Source organism: Dermacentor albipictus, chromosome 9 (genome assembly GCF_038994185.2).
Source record: "Dermacentor albipictus isolate Rhodes 1998 colony chromosome 9, USDA_Dalb.pri_finalv2, whole genome shotgun sequence".
Lineage (NCBI taxonomy): Eukaryota > Metazoa > Arthropoda > Arachnida > Ixodida > Ixodidae > Dermacentor > Dermacentor albipictus.
Genome location: NC_091829.1, coordinates 57594653 through 57614891, shown reverse-complemented (window position 1 = coordinate 57614891; position 20239 = coordinate 57594653). Strand labels below are relative to the sequence as shown.

Sequence of the window (20239 nt, the reverse complement as noted above, 5' to 3'; positions counted from 1 at the left end):
TCTTTGCTGACCGAAAGGTTTCGAAGAAAAGGTAATTTCTTCAGGAACAACGCCTGCTGATCCAGGAACACCTGAGGACACAACTGGATCCGCACCAGTTATTGGCCCACCTGCAGTACTCAGTACTACTCCAACCCCAACTACAACGCCTACGACAACTACGAAAGCATGTAAGAGCTGGCATCGTAAACTTGAACCGCTTTTACGCAGTCCGGCACTCCATTCGGCACCAATCTAGGGAGTCTTCTCACCTACACGTGCTTAAATGCTTTTACCATGGCGTAAGCGTTCACGAGAAGACTCCGTTTAAATATATATTGCTACTGCACTACTATTTGATGCTATGCTCATGTTAGCCAAAAACACTGCAAACGTTGAAAGCGGCTACACAGCTATGAACTAAAGAAAAAAAGCCAATTTACTAGGCAATTCAACATTCAGATGACGTAGATAGAAAGTATCCTCCTTGGGGCGTTAGGGGTGAGGATGGGGCGGTGTCACTGTGCACGGTACTGCTTCGCGTTAGGCCTCTCTTGGAGGAAGTGGGAGGATCGGACGTCTGCTTAGAATTTTCCACTACGAAATCTTCGGGATCTTCCAACATCATTACATTGCACATAACTCACGCTAAAAGCGAACATTTTTAAGCTGCACTACCTTCGGGATGGGGGGTCCATTTTTAGACAGTACATACCCACAAGAGCGGCCCACATAATTCGCATGGCACAACCTGCGGGATCGGCCCACTTCTTCAGACTTTCCTGAGTCCAGTATACCGGTAAGCTATCGCAGGAGATGAAAGATCTGAATGAGAAACGCCAATATATGAAAGCCTCTAATGCTACAGCTAGAATAGAGCTAGCAGAACTTTCCAAGTTATACAACAAGCCTAAGATAGCCGACATAAGGAAGCATAATATCGATAGAATTGAGCATGCCCTTAGGAACGGAGGAAGCCTAAAAGCAGTGAAGAAGAAACTAGGAATAGTCAAGAATCAGATGTCTGCGTTAAGAGACAATACCAGCACTATCATTACTAATCTGTATAAGACAGTTCAAGTGGCTGAGGAGTTATATAGAGATTTATACTGTACCAGTGGCACCCACGACGGTAATGGAAGATGGAATAGTCTCGAGGAATTTGACATCCCACAAGTATCACCGGAAGAAGTAAAGAAAGCCTTGGGAACTTAGGTAATAGCATATTTGTTGATGGATGGTGGGCAGATTGTTCTAGAATAACTGGCCACCCTGTATGCGCAATGCCTCGTGACCTCGAGCGTACCGAAATCTTGGAAGAATGCCACCATAATCCCGAACAAAGGGTTTCGTAAAGACTACTCAACAATAAACCACATACACACTATAACACGGCTGATTCTTAGGCTAAAGGCCTTGTCATTATGAGTGAACACACTATCAATCAGGTGATAGAGAAATGTGCGGAATATAACCAACCCATATATATATAGCTTTCATTGATTACGAGAAAGCGTTTGATTCAGTCGAAACCTCAGCAGTCATGGAGGCATTACGGAATCAGGGTGTAGACGAGCCGTATGTAAATCATCTGAAAGATATCTACAGCGGCTCCACAGCCACCATAGTCCTCCACGAAGAAAGCAACAAAATCCCAATAATGAACGGCGTCGATACGATATCTCCAATGCTATTCACAGCGTGTTTACAGGAAGTATTCAGAGACCTGCATTGGGAAGAATTGGGGATAAAAGTTAATGAAGAATACCTTAGTAACTTGCGATTCGCTGATGATATTGCATTGCTTAGTAACTCAGGAGACCAATTGCAGTGCGTGCTCACTGACCTGGAGAGGAAAAGCAGTAGGTTGGGTCTAAAAATGAATCTGCAGAAAACTAATGTTTAACAGCCTCGGAAGAGAAGAGCAGTTTATGATAGGTAGCGAGGTACTGGAAGGGGCAAGGGAATACATCTACTTAGGGCAGGTAGTGACCGCGGATCCGGATCATGAGACTGAAATATTCAGAAGAATAAGAATGAGCTGGGGTGCGTTTGGCCGGCATGCCATGCACAGCAGGTTGCCATTATCGCTCAAGAGAAAAGTGTATAACAGCTGTGTCTTACCAATACTCACCTGAGGGGCAGTGATCTTCTACGTATTACTCGTAACATATTACTGGTACGCAAGCTGTTAGCATAGAGCCTTGCAATAGTGTTCTGTAGTTTGCTAACTTACTTACTGTTACTTGCAGTAGCCTGCGGAAGAACGATAATTTCAATCAGGATTAGCGGAAAGCAATAAATCTGCAGATATAACGCACACGTGTAAATCTATCTGAAGCGAAGCTTATTTAAACATCCACCTAACTTTTGTGTACAACTAAGTACGGTGCGAGCAGCTGCGTTTATTTTTACTCTGTGTAACGTGTAACGGTATGTAATGTTTACGTCTATGCACTCCACAAACGAGAAAATTAATATCAGGCTATGTGTGCGTTTATGAGCTACATAGTTCGCCACGGACGAATATGCACAGTTGAGACTTCGTCGCAGTCACATCAAGGGAACCAAAGTGATGGTCGTAATTTGTCGAGTGGAGCATGGTGGTGCAAGTTATGTTAACACAGTCATATGACATATACGCAAATATGTTTAGGAATTCTCTAGATCCGCGTTAGAGAACACGTGATCTGCTGCTTTTTAGTTTCGTGGCACAATATAGATCACCCCTCTTTCAATAAATTTGATCGCACGTGGGGGCAGACAATTCCTCATGCACGTCAGGGCTTCCACGCAAAAGCCTCATAAACCGTTCGACTTATAGGTACAAACTTGAAGTGCACAATTTTATCGCACTAAAATAAAGAACTCTTCAGGGATACTCTAAATATGCGTAAGCATCGTGCAGCTTCTTCATATCCATGGCGCCCGGTGCATTATCGATGTTAGGAAACATGATCCGGCCAGTACAAAGCTTATCAACCCATAGCAGTCGTTATCAACCTTATCGGACTAGCTCCTACGCTTAGCCACCTTTATCGGTTACCTTATCAGACTCGATCCGATCTTTATGGAACCTCATTTGTCCTTATCAGCGGTATCAGACATACTAGACATGATCGGACCTTTCTCAACTCTTATCGGTCCTTATCCACTTTAACGAGCCTGATTCAACCCTTATAAACCATAATCAGAATTAACTGATAATGCCTGTTGCCTTGCTAATATTATCAAAATTGATCCTACCATTATAAGCCCTTATCGTTCTTTAGAACGTTATCTATCCGCGTCGAACCTTTATCAATGCGATGAGACCCCTTTAACACCTCACTACTCTTTAACACCCTTATCAAGTCATTGACTGCTGTCTGTGTTGCGCGACGTGAAGCCCATGAGCCCTCAAAGATTTGTGGCATTTCGGTTGGTGAAGGAACACCCCAGCGGAAGGCGCATCCTGCGACCACGGAAACGCAACGGGTACGCGGCGGTTTGGCATTAAATTCTCACAAAACTGGAATTTTTCTGATGTGTTCAACACACCAAGTCAGTTCTGCATGTTGTAGAGACGGTTTTTATTCCACGAACATCATTTCTTTCAACAAAGCCTTGGTAGAAATTGGGGTTTTATACAATATTTTCTTTATAACAATTCGTCTTATGTGACGAACAAGTTCCCTCGGTGGGTAGACATTAAAATTTTTACACATATAAAACGCGCTCAAGACCGAGTTTAAATGCGTAAGTATTTCTGTGTTTACTCGGCAAATTAACCGCCCGCCCGTCCATCCGTGTATCCGTCATGTAAGGCGAACGCTTTCACGATAGAACTCGCCGCAGCTAAGGACTCTACCTTCGTACTGTGTGTCGCTTCAACGCGACCGACGCGCCGAGAACACACCGCTCACGGAGCTCTCAGCACAGGCCGCCCTCTGCCCGTTTCGCAGATCGCTTTCAAGATACGCGCCCATGCGTCTCTCTTCAACGCCAAGCAAGCGCTCAGCATTCGGCACTCTCTGTCGGCATCGCACATCGCTTTCAAGATACGGCCTGCCCCACCGTGCCCGACGTGGCCGCGGCTGGAGCACGGTTGATGACGGTTCATATTGGTTCGACGCGGATGGATAAGGCGCTAAGGAAGGGCGACGACTTATAAGGATTGGAACGTCATCAGCGCACCTGGCGCCACCACCCGCAGTGCTTTGCTTGCGTCATCAGATCACGTTGCGCCACCTTGCGCAACACTTAGTGTCACCTCACCACTGCCGCGTTTACCGTCATTTCGCCAAAACGACTTCCGCTGCTTACTGAAGAATAACGGAAACGCAAAATTGCAGGGTATTGGTGTCAGTACAGATTACGAGAGAAATAACTCAACGACGCTGCAGAGAGCGGGCGAACTACAGCAACACGCAACACGAGTGAACATTGCTTCTACTCGCCTCTTCTACACGTCGCCTTGTGCAAATCTTCATTAGCTCGGTGTTGAAACCGCGCTTCTCCGTTTCACGATTCTTTCGCGGTCGTTCTCGCAATTATTTCGAAGCACACCATGTTGCGACCACGAAACATCATGTCTTTAATATATTGGAAATGCTTACGCATCGTTTAGCTAACTCCCAGAAGAAATGCTGAGCGGATGTTCTTCTTTGTACAGCACTGGCTCATTTTTTTTCCAGTTCTTGCTCCGCGGATTCAATTCGATGTCACATTCGTAAATCCAAGCTTAGTTGCCGACGACGACCGTCTCCAGGAATTCATCCCTGCCGTCTGATGTTTTCAAATTAGAAAACATTATTTTCGTCGCGCATCTCGCTCAGGTGTCAGCTGTTTCGGAACAAACCTCTCTCACTTCCAGTCGAAATCCGACGAACGGACGACTTCGCCAAGCCAAGTGTTTCACTCTACTTCTAACAGTCGCTGGGCGGCCCACAGTTGGTTCCTCCTTCTCAATTTGAAGACAGACTAAAGATGTGTTGCTCCAAAAGCGCAAACATAAGTTTCGGCCTTCCCACACAGCAGCGCAGATCGTACTAGACATAAACCGGGTCACTTGCAGTACATAACTTTAAGACTGAAAGGTGCTGTCGATTATCACCGTTTCTGCAATAAAATTGATTACATTTACGTACTCTGGGGGAGAGAGGGGGGGTCGTATAATGTAAAGAGTGACATATAATAATTAGTTTATACACAAATAACCCTGAATCATGTTTAGTATTGCAGAAATACTGGCAACAAAAAGGGTTGCTTATTCATTATAAGTACAAAGTAGTTCCTACTTCCTTTACACTTTTCAAATATGCTCCACGAAACGCTATAGAGCTTAGGATGTCACGGCAATATTCCTGAACATCGAAGGGACACCGCCAAACGAGGAAGGACATTTCGTTCGAAGTAACAGTCTGCATTGAGAGGGTCACGCGGTGTCCCAGCATTTAAACTCACCAAAGGTCTAGACCTACGTCTTGAACTAGATCTACATCGATCGAGAAATTCGGATGAAGCAGGTTAGGCACTTCTCTTTGCCGCCCGAACCCCTTATTCTTCTGACGCCCTGTTTGCAGTCTCTGTAGACGAGCTCGTGTGCACGGTGGGGGGAAAGGCCATCTTCCCCGAAATGATCCCGACTGACGGGCTGTGCGACTACATCTACTACACCAACGTCGCGGTCGTTCATGGCATCATGCACGGCATCGAAACCCAAGAAAGCTGGTCAATGTTCAAGCTGGTAATGAAGAACCGCACAAAGACTTCCGGTGGCATCGGATTCGATATCCGGTTAGTGATTTTTAGTTATCTTATTATGTCAAACAAAGCAGTGCAGCTGATAAGAACTGCTGCATCTTGTGAATTGGAAAACGGGAAACACCTGGCGCCGAGAAATATCCAATTTGAGGCGTGCTGTACGCATCGGTAGTTTAGTGGCTCTAGCCTGCCTTCAGGTTTAGAGGAAACCTTTATCACTTTATCACTTATTGATAAGGCTTCACTTTCTAGCCACTACAGAAGCTACCAGAAAAATTCAATCGCCTTCAAAGAGAAAATTTCTGAAGGGAAGAAAAACTTCACGCAAAAGCATTAAAATATATTATACGCGTTTTCGTAAGAGAGAGCATGAGGTGAAATGACGTCGCCATGGTGGATGGCTTCGGATTCACCACATGGGCTTGTTCACCGGGCGCCCGACCGGACATCGCCTTGGTCCTGCAACCATGGCCATGGTCGCTGGACCAAGCCATGGACCCTTAGGTCATGGTCCTGCGACCATGGCCAAAGAGTTGGACCGACTCTTAGGCCTGAATTCTATACTCTGCAAATTGAAATACCCGACGACCAATTTGTATACCTGTATTTACTCCAGTACGTTCACCCACTGTTCACGACGCTGAACAAGGAAATGCAAGCGGAAAGAGCGAGAATACACATGCTGAGTGAGCGCATTTCTACTGTCTTTAAAAAATTGTTGAAGCATATCGCAACCCCGATACCTCCGTGACACGCTGCTCGATTGATTGCGTTACAAAGACCGAACTAACTTCGTCCCATTCGAGGAAGTCTACTTTGGTGGCATGGTAACGTCAGAGTTATCTAAACCACTTTACGCATACCCTACAGCTGTGCACAACTTCCGCCTGAAATATTTGGAATTTTACATTGAAGGCAAAGTCAAATGATCGAAAGATTTCCGCTAGTCAATTTATAGATGACGCGGCTGCAGGCAATCGATCCCCGCTCTGTGGCAGATACGTGTTGCGTCGATTGCTCCTCTTGTTTCTTCGTTCCCCTGATTGCTTACGCCAGAGAACATGAACAAGCTCGACAGCTAATTGAGGAATCCTCGAAAACACAGACCCACGTTTGGCTACAGAAGTGAGTGTAGAACATTTTCGGAAGTGCTTGCCCCAAACCACCCAAGGTGACGTGCGCCTATCTTTCCAACACTCAGTGACTTCGTGAGCAAACTCTTGTGCCGCCCTCACTGCAGCACTACTGTGCAGAGAGTTTCATCTCAAATTAACCTTGTCAAGGCAAAGACAAAGAAAAAACTGGAAGCAGCAACCTTGCAGGCGACCCTTGATGCCAAGCAAGATTTGTTAGGAGCGCACTGTTAAGATTTTTCTATGCACCAGCGGCACATGCATCTCATGCGAAAAGACATGTACAACTTGGGAAGAACGATCTATCGACCACTGAAATATTTTTCTTTTTTACAGCACCTTACGCGAAAAACGGGTGGGAACGGTCGTATGCCTCCAGCCGGGCCGTAGAGCCTTCGTAATTTTAGCATATATTGCAGTTTTCCTTGATGTATGCATATGTTTTAACATTTGAATAATTTTGCTCCTACGTTTCACAATGTCGAGACTGTGCACGAATAAATTACCGTTGCCAGCAGTGCAACTTGCACTTGTCTCATAATTTTAGCTTAAGCACAGTGACTTGAATAAATCCTTTGAAACGAATACATAAATTAGTATTAAAACTAACATCTACAATGTATTTGCACAGCACGAAAGCAGCTTATCTTACAGAGAACACACTAGACAGCCGCATTTTCTCCATACCTTGAGAAATATATGCAATATTTTTCTATCTGAATTAGGGGGAAATTTGCTTTGGAGGTTGGCAACATTGAATGTGAGCCATTCGGCAAGAGAGCAGAAGCAGCACCCAGCAAACAGACACAGTGAAGAAATTTCGAAGGTGCTCGCAAAAAAGGCTGCGCCTACCGAACCTACTCAGGCGTCTAAAGTGGACACAATTATTGTTAAATTCCGCCGTGGAAACCACCGCTATGTTTTAGGATTTCTGCAAAACGCTCCATGAAAAGTGTATAAAATTTCACTACGTTCATTCCTTCTCAGGTACTCAGCCCCGGAGAGTATGAACGCAACGACCGAAAAGAACCTGCAAGATCATTCGATGCACAACAACATCAAGCACTACGGCGTGTTGAACGTGTTGCACACATCAAAGAAAGTAAAGCGTCTATACGACAAAGCGAAAGCGCTTCTCGCAGTAAGTGCATCGTTACTCCTGGTCGGCGTGTCACATCGCATTCTAAAGTTGTTTGTCGGTGCGGTTCCTCTGTTCCCTAAAATAAGCGTTTTGACAGGCGTTGTTCGGATAGGAATTTCGGTTTACCAGCCATGCCGATTTATCAAGTCCGCTTCACGGACAGAATAAAAGACACGTGCAGTGGATGGCTACATAATACCTGTACGTCTGAATGTTCCCGCAGGAACATCACCCTTTGGAGTACTTGGTACAACTAACACTCCGGTCTTACGCACCCTCGTTTGTAACGAGCACCCGGTTTCAACACACAAATTGAAAGAAAAAACTATATTCCACGATTGTAACACGTTTCTGAACTTTCGTACTTCGAGAAGTCGTAAATTTTAGGCCTTTGCTGTTTCACTGACCAGTTTTCCACGGTATGAGCGCCAGTAAGTGCGATTTCGTGACACGTGGACAAACAAAAAGATTACTGTGCGCTATCTCCACTGGACCAGTATCACTAGCCGTCGCGTTATTGCGTCACCACGGTGGTTTGAGGTGGGGAGTGCTTCGCTCGCCCGAGGCGTCAGCTGCTCATGTCGGACCACGGTACCAGTGCATGTGACTGGTATCGTTGCCCCTGAAAGGTGCGATGGCGAGCGGCTACGAGCAAGGCTCGATGCGACGCTCCCTTGGGTGTTGTCGCCGCTGTCACCGGCAGCACGATTCCGCCGCGACGTAAGGCCCGCTCTCTTCGTTTGTGGAACGATACCGTGAGAAGGAAAGCACAGTGCCGCGCAAGACGGGCTGTTCGCCGAAGATGGCTACGCTATGGCGCCACAGTAGTGCTTCGTCAGTATGAAAACAATGCGTGCAACTGGCAGCGTTTTCTTGTTATTATAAACCGCCTACCTATATAATCTTAATACGAAGTATTGACAACAAAAAATGGAAACCCGTACAGAGCTTCGCTCAAGCTTCGCAATAGGAGTATCGTAATTGTCGGTGTTTTTTTGTTGTTGTTGTTGTTAACCGTGTGCGTAACGAAGCCGAGCGAGAGAAGTCAAGGATCGGGAACGAAGCACGGCATAGGTTACGCAAACAGACAACCAAGAAAATGAACGGCACGTAGTCTAGCTGCCGGAATAAAGCAGGAGTGAATATACGCAAAGGCAGAAAACAGCAATCCCGATATGCACTTCCCATGCGATATGAGGATGCGACTTAAACAGGTGGTAAATGCGTTCTGCGCTCCTTCAGGATACTTTTAGAAATGAAAGTTTAAGCCACCACCAGCATACACATACAAACAAACACACACACACACAAAAAAAGAGTGTTTATATTTGCGCGATATCAGGCTCGGGCACACTAAACGCTGTGAATTTGTTCATATACCTTAGGCTGCCGTTGACAACTTCAAGATATTGCCAAATCTGTCCGTGTCATCAAGGGTTCATTTTAAAACATTATCTTTAACGAGTACTAACTTTACTACTTATGGCATATCCAAATATTCGCAAACCACAACACAAACAATACAGCAACCCAAAAACCAAAAGGCGAGTGTAGAGTTTTCAAATGTAGAGGTTTCGCTATTTAGTAACTGTTGTTTGTAGACATCCTGCAAGGCTGCGTGCTGTCAGGAAATCTGACATTTCAACTAGCTTCCCGAAGAAAGCTAAGTGTCCTCGTGTAGTTAAACAAAAGAACAAAAGATCAACAATCCGCACGAAAGCGAAGTATTGATGACTATACAAATGCATTAGGCAACAACGCAAAGAATAGGTTGGTTTTTCAACCGCATGTACTGGAGCAAACATTTCGCTTAATATTCACATTAACAAACATGGTTTCACGCCAGCACAGGCGAACTCACTCGATGACCGGCAACGCACGCTGTGTCAACACTGGCGGGATGAGCGCGAACAGAAAGAAGCAAACGCTTCCGCTGTCTCTCGCTTCAACACATCTCAGAAACGTGAGATTGCGCCACCAGCAGCACTAGGCGCATGGGTTCACAACGCACATGCAGCCATCAGCCATCTCGGCTCGTTCAACGTTTGCACCCGCCACAGATTACGCTTACGGGCAGCATATGCGCACAGCTACATGTGCATGCATGCACAGCCGCGGCCTGGCTAGACGAGATGCGTGTCCACCTGCCCTCCTCCCCGCCCCTAAACACACGCTCGAACATGGCACCTCGTGATCAAATGGCACTGATTTCTTTATGTGAACCGAAAACGTAAACAGAAGAAATAAACACGCCTGAAAAAGAAACTATCATTACAAACTGTATATTTCTCTTGCCATTTTCGCTGTTTACATTTCCCACTGACCCACTCAATCATTTCGTCTTTTTTTTACATTTTATTTTGATTTTCCAGCATTTGAAGGCTCTACAAGGGTCAACAAATGCCAACAACTCGAAAACGTTAATTGCTCTCGGCATATACAATTATCGCGGCGATACCACGATGGGCGTCCTCAGCGATATGTTCTACGATGCTGTCACGTAAGTATAGAATATCTGAACATATCATTTTTCATCGTGTATTACAGCAAAGCTTTTAATGAAACTAGAAGCACTTAAAAACTTTATATCCATGTTTTTAACAATATTCTCAGAAAAAAATCAAATCACTCACGAAGTTTATACTGTAAGAAAATGTGGAGAAGCTGAAGGGCAGTGCACAAGAAAACTTTCAGGTAATTAAAGGGTAAATAAAACTTGCTAAGCCCTCATTTACGGCGCCTCTAGAGGCGTAATGACACGCTTACTGAGTTTCCCCGCTTCTTCCGGAGGACCGAACATGTTAGAAATTTCATATTAGCAGGACATGAGGACCACTCTCTTCCTAATGGCTATCGAAAGCTTGAAATGCGTATGCTAATACTGCGCTCTAAAATAATCAGTCCAGCCCCAAATTATTACGCCGTATAAAAAAACTTACCTTTTCGCGTTCTTCTCAGTGAATTACGCTAGGCACCTCATTCTATTTCGTTGAAGCAGCAAATATGTTGTGATCAACGAACAATAAATTATGCAGTGTAAGTGTAAGTTAATAACAAATGTTTGCAGAAGATGCAAGTTTTACAGGGCGTCACACTGCGGTTATCCACAAAGCTTCTCGCAGCCATAAAATGACTGTGAAAGGCATAACTTCTGATTCAGAGAAAATAAAGGGAACGATATGAGCAATGTGTGGCGAAAGCATCACAACCTTGGCCTAAATGACAGCGTTGCCAATAATTTGCAAACCACCGCCTTTCCCCAATATCATGCCTCAAACATGGTTCGTAGTTTCTCTTTGCGCCGTGCCAGCTGAACTAAACAAGGACCCTTGTTTTTATTTAGTGGAATTAGCGCCAAGGCACGTTCCGTTCGCAGTTGCGCACGTCATGGTACTTAACGATAACAGTGGGACAGATGACAAAATGTATACTTAAAATGTCTCTCATACCTCGTGAGTCACTTCACCTTGGATTTCCGCTGCAAATGCGAAGTGAAATGCAAAGTGCTATAGGTGTTTTAGTAAAAAGAGTGGGGAAACAGACGGCTGAATGTTTGCTCTTAGCGTCCCTGTGCCGTCACGTAGTATCGCACTGAGTACGAGCTGCATCTACACGCAAGCAAGTGACAAAGCGGTCGGGCGTTCTCGCTCATACTGAGCACGATATTACCTATAGTTGTCTTCATTCGTTGTATTTTCAGAATATTTTACGTTAGACATCATTTTCATGTGGCTGGATGAATGCTTTGGGGATGCAGTGAAGAAAAATACTTGATGCTGACATGTATGATTTTCCCATTGAAATATCTCGAATATAGTCTGCATTTTGTAAATCTGACAAAGCGGACTGAAGAAACAAACAATCTTAATGAGTTCTGAAACTAAGCTTTTTGTGTTTCTAAAGATTAAAAAAATGTGAAGTTTCACCTGCCAAAACCACGATTTCATTATAAGGTGCGCCGTAGTGGGGAACTGCGGAATAATTTCGACCACCAGGGCTTCTTTACCGGCCACATAAATCCAAGTACACGGGTGTTTTCGTATTTCGTCCCGTATCGAAACGGGGCCGCAGTGACCAGGATTTGATCCCATGATCTCGTGCTTGGCAGCTCAACGAGGATTTGAAGATGGAAGGAATCTCGAGCAATTAAATTTTTGACGAGCCAAATTAGCGCCTAGAGGTGTAAGCTGCACTCTATAGGTAATGTGTAGGCAAACTTCAATCTGTATGGGTCAGTTGTGCTTTCTGCATTAAATGTAGTAAATGCCGTAACTGCCTGCGAAAATCTTATCTCCCTGCCGTGCCATATAACTACAAACACCACGGAGTCAAACTAAAATAACATGAAACGAACAATAGGAAGATACGTGTGTGAGCCCAAATGCATGAGCAAAAAATGTGGCGTTTGTAAAATATTCACTAGGGAGATTTAGAATTCTGTTTCTCGCCTTACGTACGTTAAACACGAACACATGTGCGAGACATTACGGTGCGCGCCATTTCAAGGCGTTTAGTTTTCTGTACGGGAAACGCAAACGCACGGAAGGCGTTCTAAAACAGCAAGCCGTATGGTACCTTTTGCCAAACGTATCCAAGCCAAGACGCTCCATTAGCAACCACTCGGTTGCTGCGTCGCGGTGCACACGTCTGTTTTGTATTGCGGGCGCAGTAAACGCAAGACGATCTCAGAAATCGGATACGTTATGCACTCATAACTAACGTTTCAGGTTAGTTTAAAGAACGCGAAAGCTGATTTCGATAGTTATTGATGATCAACGAGACTCAAAGAGCAGCCATCACGAGTGAATTCCCTCTGAAGTGGGAGCCATGGGTGACGCCATGTTCGACAACACTACTCATAACATCCGCAAGCTCCGTAATAGCATCCGTAACCGTATCCATAATAAAGTAGGCTATCATAGCGCACGCAAACCGCAGAAACCCAAGAACGTTCGGAGAACGCGCAGTCGGGATGACGCTATCACTTTAGGAACGTAATGCGTTTACGTTTGGTTGCAAACACTATTGCGTTATCGTCTATTGTTGTCCCATCTCGTTATAGTTCCCGCGGTTGCGAGGGAACTCCTCGCGTACATCTTGAGAAAATAAGGGGAAGGCTACGAGTTGTGCACATGCGAAGTAGCGGCTTTCGCCATAAATTACGTGTATAAGTGCTCCGGATCTTCAAAATACAGTTTCTAGCGATCACAAGCGGCGCAAGCTTTAGCCCGCTGCTGTGGCATAACTACACATGCCACCAACTTTATATTCGGTGAGCACGGGAGGAAAGTCTTGGAAATTGTGTGCGCAAGCTTAGATGTATGTGAAACAAATGCAGCCTTTACAAACCGTTGCTTTCGAAAGGCCTTAAGGCGACATCGGGCCATCTTTAGCTGTTTCCCAGTGTTTCTAGGGAAGTCTTCATTTCAGGAAGCTTATATTTGGCGAAATCAAACACAACCTTATGGGCTATGTTTATGCAAAGGTCAAAATGTTTGTGGTTAACAGCACCTGCGTAATAAATTACGAAGCGAAGCACCCCAAAGCGTGAATGACTAAATTTTACGAATGGCAGGAGATGTATCCAGATGCTCAGGCAGAAGTACAAAAGCCATCAACATCAAATTTACCGAACCTATAGGGGAGGGGAATCCAATCGCAAATGTGTGTGCGAACTTCAGTTTACGTGGATCAAATACAGCTTTTCAGAAACGTTCCTTTCTGAAGATCTTCAAAGCGCTGTGGGATCAACGCAAGGTCGGTTTTACGACTCACCTGATCGAGCTCCTTGCTGGACACAATTTATATTTGGCGAAAGCAAGGGGCAATGTTATGAGTCGTTTGTAGAAACAATTTAAGTTTAATAAGGCATGCGCAATCACTTACGCATTGAAGTAGTCAAATTTTTGCCAGCGGCGGGAAGCATGCCACTTGGAGCTGACAAATACCAGCAAGATCACAGTTGGCGAATTAAAAATGTCGCGCCACTATGATAAATCTGTTGGCGAAATTTCAAAGCTCTTTGACCAAATTCAGCTTTCGTAGAGCATTTCGAAAGCGAGTGTCACACGTCCGCTATCAGCTATGTTTCGGTTTCCCGAGGAATCCCTGGGCCACAGCAAGTTCATACTCGACAGCGATGGGCGGCATTTTAAGCCAATTGTATCGCGCAGTTTTAACGCCTCTTCCCTAATTAGCCGCGTTACAAATCATTACTATACCCTTTCGTCGGTACCTACATGCGTTGTACAAGGTTTACCTGGTCACTTCAGTGAACTAATTGAGGCGGCTTGTTCATGTTTGGTAAATGTAAGACCCATGGATCATAGGTAACGTTTAGGCAGAGGTGATCGCAGGTGGTTTTCTCACGTTATGTTCATTAAATTATGCTTGCGAGCTTTCCGGATTTAAGGACGACCTAAAGACCGTCTAATTTTACCCTATTTCTCTGCCACGACTCTAAATCCTACCGATATCAAATTTATCAAAATGGCGCGAAAGCTGTGTCACACCTGTGAGCAAAGGTACTTGCACGTTGATCAAGTATAGCCTTTTGGAACAATTTCTTGGCCAAGTACGCGTTGGCGTTGCATATGGCCCGTCTACGCTCATTTACCTGCGTCGAGGAGGCAGAAGTGCGTGCCCCAAAATTTGTATTAGTCGAGAATAATGGGGAGGGTATGGGATACGCATAGGCGAAATTTAAAGGTGTTCTAGTTAGTTAGGAGCTCCGCATTAGGTTGCATAATTATGCACTTAAACGCGTTCATGACTGAATTTCATGAGCGTCAAAAAAATTCGCGAGAAGTTTTATAAGAACTACAGTCACATACGGATACCTTTTTAAAATTCCGACATATTGTAATTACTCAACCGAAGTTGTCACAATACAAAGGGATACAATGAAGCTGATCTCATACTTGCAGTATAAGGTGGCCTCTACATGTGCTTGACCAATCTCGCAGCCCTGTTAACTGCTCTGTCATTTTGACACTGACCCGTGCAATAACGGCCGAGTATGTATACATTGTATAGGATATGCCCTGAATTCTGTCACAAGGTTTACACCAAGAATTTAGCCTGAGCATAAAAGAAATATCGGGTAATGCTACGTGGGAAATTCACCCGACATATAAGCAATGCAATGCAAAACATTTTATTGAAACTATCCGCTTTGAGCCTTTATCCAAGCCTTTAGGCGTACTGGGTGCGCTTCCATCACGGCCCGCAAGGCATCCCCAGAAGAATTTTGTTCAATGATCCCGTCAGGGATGCTTTCAGGGCCCGCACGCTAATCTGATGCCTCGCTTTCAAGAATAGCAAACACACTGGAGCCAATTTCGTTAAGTGCAGTCCTCCGGCCACTCTTCAGCTGGAATGAAGTCGGTCGCGAGAGCGCGACATCGGCGACATGGTGCAGATTCGTTCGTGGATTGTTTTGCTGGGGCGCCGTCCTACTGCGAACTCCAAGAAGTGGGAAAGGGATGGGGGCAGCAAAAGGAGCTCCAGAACGTCTTAAAGATATACGTGCGAGTGTCGATGTTTGCGCATTTTGTCACAAAACGAGGAGAAATGTAGGACATGGGTGGTTACCCAAACTCCAACCGTGACCGACATCGCACAGGAGTTTCGAAAGCACAAGGCATTTTCCTCATCATTTTGTCTGCACTTCCGTCAGGTCACGTCTGCTCTGGAACTGGTAGTGGAACAGCTGGAGATCCTGTGCCTGACGACACAGTTGCTGCCTTAATGAAGCACTGGAGCCCTTGTCGAGACTCCAGTGTTCGGTATATATATATATATATATATATATATATATATGTGTGTGTGTGTGTGTGTGTGTGTGTGTGTGTGTGTGTGTGTGTGTGTGTGTGTGTGTGTGTGTGTGTGTGTGTGTGTGTGTGTGTGTGTGTGTGTGTGTGTGTGTGTGTGTGTGTGTGTGTCCGAGCTGTTTGCTAGCGAACAAAGCTTGTATGCCTGTGTTTGCTGAACGAGGGGCATCGTGCATCACTCACTGCAGCAACCAGGTTGCGGACACGGTCATCGTCTACTCCTCTGTGGGCTGGATCGAGCGAGACAGCGAGTGCGTCAGCCACCCGCCATCTGTGTTTCAAAGAAGCGACCTGACAGGGGCGGCTCTCGTAAATGCTGACCGGGCACCTGATATGGTGAGTAAACCTGCGTGGTTCAAAACGTGGAAGGCACAAATGCTCTTGCATTAACACTTCGGCACCTGACGCTGCACTACGGATATACCTTGAGACGCGCACTTTACTATAATAACAATTAAATAAACAACTAAGGTTTAGAACTGCCACATTTGCATGAACCCAACGCGAAAGGGTCGTGTGAAAAAACATGAAGCTGATACCTATGCGCGTCTTACGAGTCGTGAATGCGGAAACCGTTAATGTCCAATTCAACGCCGTTGAGCTGTCTTTGGAGCAATAAACTTCTCCCTGGCAAACGACCGCACTGAAACCCTTCGCACGTTTTAATTTGGCCTTACCGAGGCGCAGTTAGAATACAGGCGTAAACTAGCGCTGCCAAGGAACGCCCTGATAACACAAGCTTGCAAGTAATTGGGCGTCGCGGTGATGTCCTCTCTCCTCACACAACACCTGGTGTGCTACTGCGGCAGCAAGTGTCCGCTTTCCCACGCTCCCCTCCATCGAGGCGCGTTCGTGCCATGGCGTCTGAACTAATGGAAGCTCCATCGAGTCGTGCTCGTCACGTGGCGTGGCAGCCAACGGGGGTTTAGCTGCAGTTTCGCTGCTACAGACGCCGGCCTAATGAGGCTCTTGATGCGAACCAGCCGTTTGCAACAGCTCAATTTCACGCCCCTTAACAGATGGACGACGTTTCTCTGCACGGTTTTTGTAATTGCCGCATCCCGATACCAATTCCGATGCCGGCGCGAAAGAGCGCTCATGTCTTAGTGCACCCGCTCAAATCGCATCGCTTGCTGATCCAACGCGTCTGAGTTTCCATGCGCGTAGCAAATGGGTCGGGTTCGGTGAACCTGCACCGGGCATTTGGGCTGGCTCAGCCTTACTCGACGCTATGGCTACGCAACCCGATCGGGTTTTATGCGAAGCATATTACTAGAGCTCAACCCAGCTCCTCAGGCGCGGCGTTGTCGCCTTCAATACCACGTGACACCGTGACGTCACGACAGAGGAGAAACGGGGCTCCAACTCGCGCCGTCGCTCGCGGCGTCGCCTTCAAGGCTGACCACGTGACACCGTGACGTCACGACAGAGGAGAAACGGGGCTCCAACTCGCGCCGTCGCTCGCGCCGTCGCGGCGGTATATAAGCAGCTGCGCTTGCCTCTGCTAGACACTCACGAGGTGAGAAGCGAAGGTTGCGGCGTGCTACAGAGACGGTTTCTAGGTGACTTTGCTACGGTGCAGCGACTACGCGCCCCGCATCGGGCGCGGTGAGCGTCGAGCAACGCAGCGTTCGGCGCGACAACGAAATGTGCGCCTGAGCAGGCGCCGCACCCCCGAGCCGACGCCGACGACACCGGCTTTTCTGCGACACGAGCTCCTTAACGCTGTCGCGTTAAAATAAAGGCTAGTATGCTTCGCATCCTGGGCTTAACCTTAGCTAAGCCACAGCCAGTTTTTTGAGATTGACCGCCCGATTCCAACCTGACCAGCAGACTTGATCCGCTTCTGACGGGTTCATATTGTTACGCGAAGCACGAGTCAGTAAGACGAGCAACGCTATGTGTATATTGCATTGCTGCGATGGCGAGACGGATATTATGAGATTATGAGGAGTCCGTAGGACCGAAAGAAACGCGACAACTATACAAAAGAGAAAAAAAAAGAACTCCATGATGGCTGATATGTTATTGTTCAGTGCAAGACACGCCTAGCGTACATGAAGATGGTACTAAACTAATACCCCTGTCACAGTGGGAGTTTTAATGTCATTCGAATCGAATGGCCTTCGATGCAACGAATGTCATTCGCCCCCCGGAGCTGCTACACTCGAAAAATTAATGTCATTCGGTGGCGATATCAATGGCGATTATTCCGAAAAAAACGTCGCAACTAAAGTAGAACAAGGTAGGTATAAAGTGCTTGCATAAGCATTCCATAACTTTAAATATATTTTTGGAACGTCACTTCACTGAAAAAAAAAATATTTTAGTAATGCGTTTAAAAAAAAATTGTTCCATTTCAGACTATGTGGCCACTATAAGCCAAAAACAAGGCATAGCCACCTAAGTAGCCGATAAATTGAAAACAAACAAAATGGCTGACATGTCGACGCTGGACGACGACGCTAAGTTGCAGGAGGTGAAGCGATAAGTTGCTGCGTACTTTGCATTACGAGCAAGGCGTAATAATCAGAGGAAGCGATTAGACGTTCTATGACCGACGAGCAGAGTGGCGGCGGCATGGACGGCGGCCAGACGCTACTGAGCTGGAGAGTAACAACATTTTGTGACAGCCTGCCGCACAGATTTTGTCTCTTTAGAGTAACAAGTCCATTAAAACACGCAAACGTTATTGTTTCTATACGAGGACGGTTTTCAATTTGCAAATACTGTGTCCTGTTTTGCTTTGTTTCTGGTGTTGAGAGTACACATTCGCTCCGAGTGCGAAGCCGAATGAGTTTCTCGAACTCATTCGATTGCCGAAGTCATTCGGTGCTAATGACATTAAATATCGCTGTGTAGCAACCGAATAATGTCATTCGATGCTAATGCCATTCGGTTCGAATGACATTAAAACTCCTAGTGTGACAGGGGTATAAGGCCTCAGTACCTTAAGACCACGTGACCTTAAGACCACGCAACACTGCTTCCTTGTGAAAACTTACAACGCAAAAGAATACAGACGCACATAGTATACAGAGATAAAATTAGCACTTCAACAAAAGTGTCGCTGGTGCCAATGAGGGAGGGGGATAATTATTTTCTGAACCTCTTTCCAGTTGTCCCATCAAGTTCCTTCTTTCTTTTCTATGAAATTCTAACCATTTGCACTGTAATAAATAAATAACGATTTCATATGCTGGTACGTTGTTAAAATTATCTATACCGCCTATGTGTGAAAACGTTGCTCATGGCCACCACAACCTGTGCATGAGCTACGTACATCTGTAAAAGGCGCGGGATAGAAACGGCCCAGCTGCCAGGCATTGCTGACCGCAGACAGTCGGAATCTCTCACGCGCCGGCCGAACAAAAGCATCCTGCAGGTACGTAAATTAACCTACGAAACCACGTGCACATACTTTCGCGCTGTCAAAACCTGAAACTCTTGTAATTACTCGCGTATCTGAGCACACCGCGTGCTTGTGTCGTGTTTCAGCAACACGAACTTTCAACGTGCGCGCGCTTTACGCCTTAAATACGCCTTGAATAATGGTGCTTTTCTCTATTTCTTCCGCAAATCCGACACGACATTCTTAAGGCCAGTTACCGACTGACAAAGCAAGATCTAGATTGAAAAAACTGCTCCGCAGGACTCGAACGAACTTTTCCGCGGATTTCCTCCCGTAGCGTGTTAGCCGTCGTCTGCTACGGCAGGCCCCCCACCAGCGGCGCCACCGTCGAGGCCGCGCCGAGCGGAGGAGGAGGGAAGTGAATGGCGCTACTTTGGGAGATTGAGGGGTTTTAGCCCGAATGCGATATAGACGACATCTGTCGCGTAAAGCGCTAACCTCCAAGCGAGTGCGAGACATGGCCGGTTGGCGTTTTTAGAACTGCTAGTAAGTACGGCAGGGCGTGGAACCTTTGACGGAGCTCGACGTTTCTGCGCAGGCGCGAGTAAGAGCGGGCGCGAGAAAGAAAATGTGGGCGCCTGTGCTCCTTGAAAGTATGACTCGGCCTCGGCACTGCGGAGGAGGTTTCTTAGCGCGCGTCGTATCCGTTTCTCCCCTACACATGCCGGCATTGCGGAGTGCGGTCGATTTGGTTCATACGCTCCGCCGCTGGCTGCTCGTGCGGTGAGGCAGTGGACGCGGATGTGATCGCTGTGTCTGAAGAGACAATGTGCTGACTGGCGTTGCATAAGTCGCGGGTCGCTTTTCTCGTGGCGGTGATAGATCGGATTTTTTACAAGCACTGCTCCAGGAGGGCACATGTAACCGGCAAACGGAGGCGTCAGAGGAGCACTTGAGGTTATCTTAAAACAGCCGGCGCAGGATCTCCGCGGCTCCCAAGCGGTAGCGGGGGGGATCAAAGCTGGAAGCAGGGTGGCCCACCGGTTCGGGCCGCAGA

The 20239-nt window shown here is 46.4% G+C and overlaps 1 protein-coding gene across 4 annotated transcripts in view; it reads left to right on the top strand.

Annotated features, from left to right (window-relative positions):
• The window catches only part of LOC135921373 (uncharacterized), an 80017-nt gene that overhangs the window by 44485 nt on the left and 15293 nt on the right, over positions 1 to 20239 (top strand). For all 4 annotated transcript variants that reach the window (XM_070525903.1, XM_070525901.1, XM_070525900.1 and 1 more), the window contains exons 9-13: positions 18 to 170; positions 5544 to 5757; positions 7845 to 7998; positions 10371 to 10498; positions 16019 to 16166. In XM_070525903.1, the coding sequence (XP_070382004.1) occupies positions 18 to 170; positions 5544 to 5757; positions 7845 to 7998; positions 10371 to 10498; positions 16019 to 16166 (797 nt within the window). The remainder of the gene's footprint in view (positions 1 to 17; positions 171 to 5543; positions 5758 to 7844; positions 7999 to 10370; positions 10499 to 16018; positions 16167 to 20239) is intronic.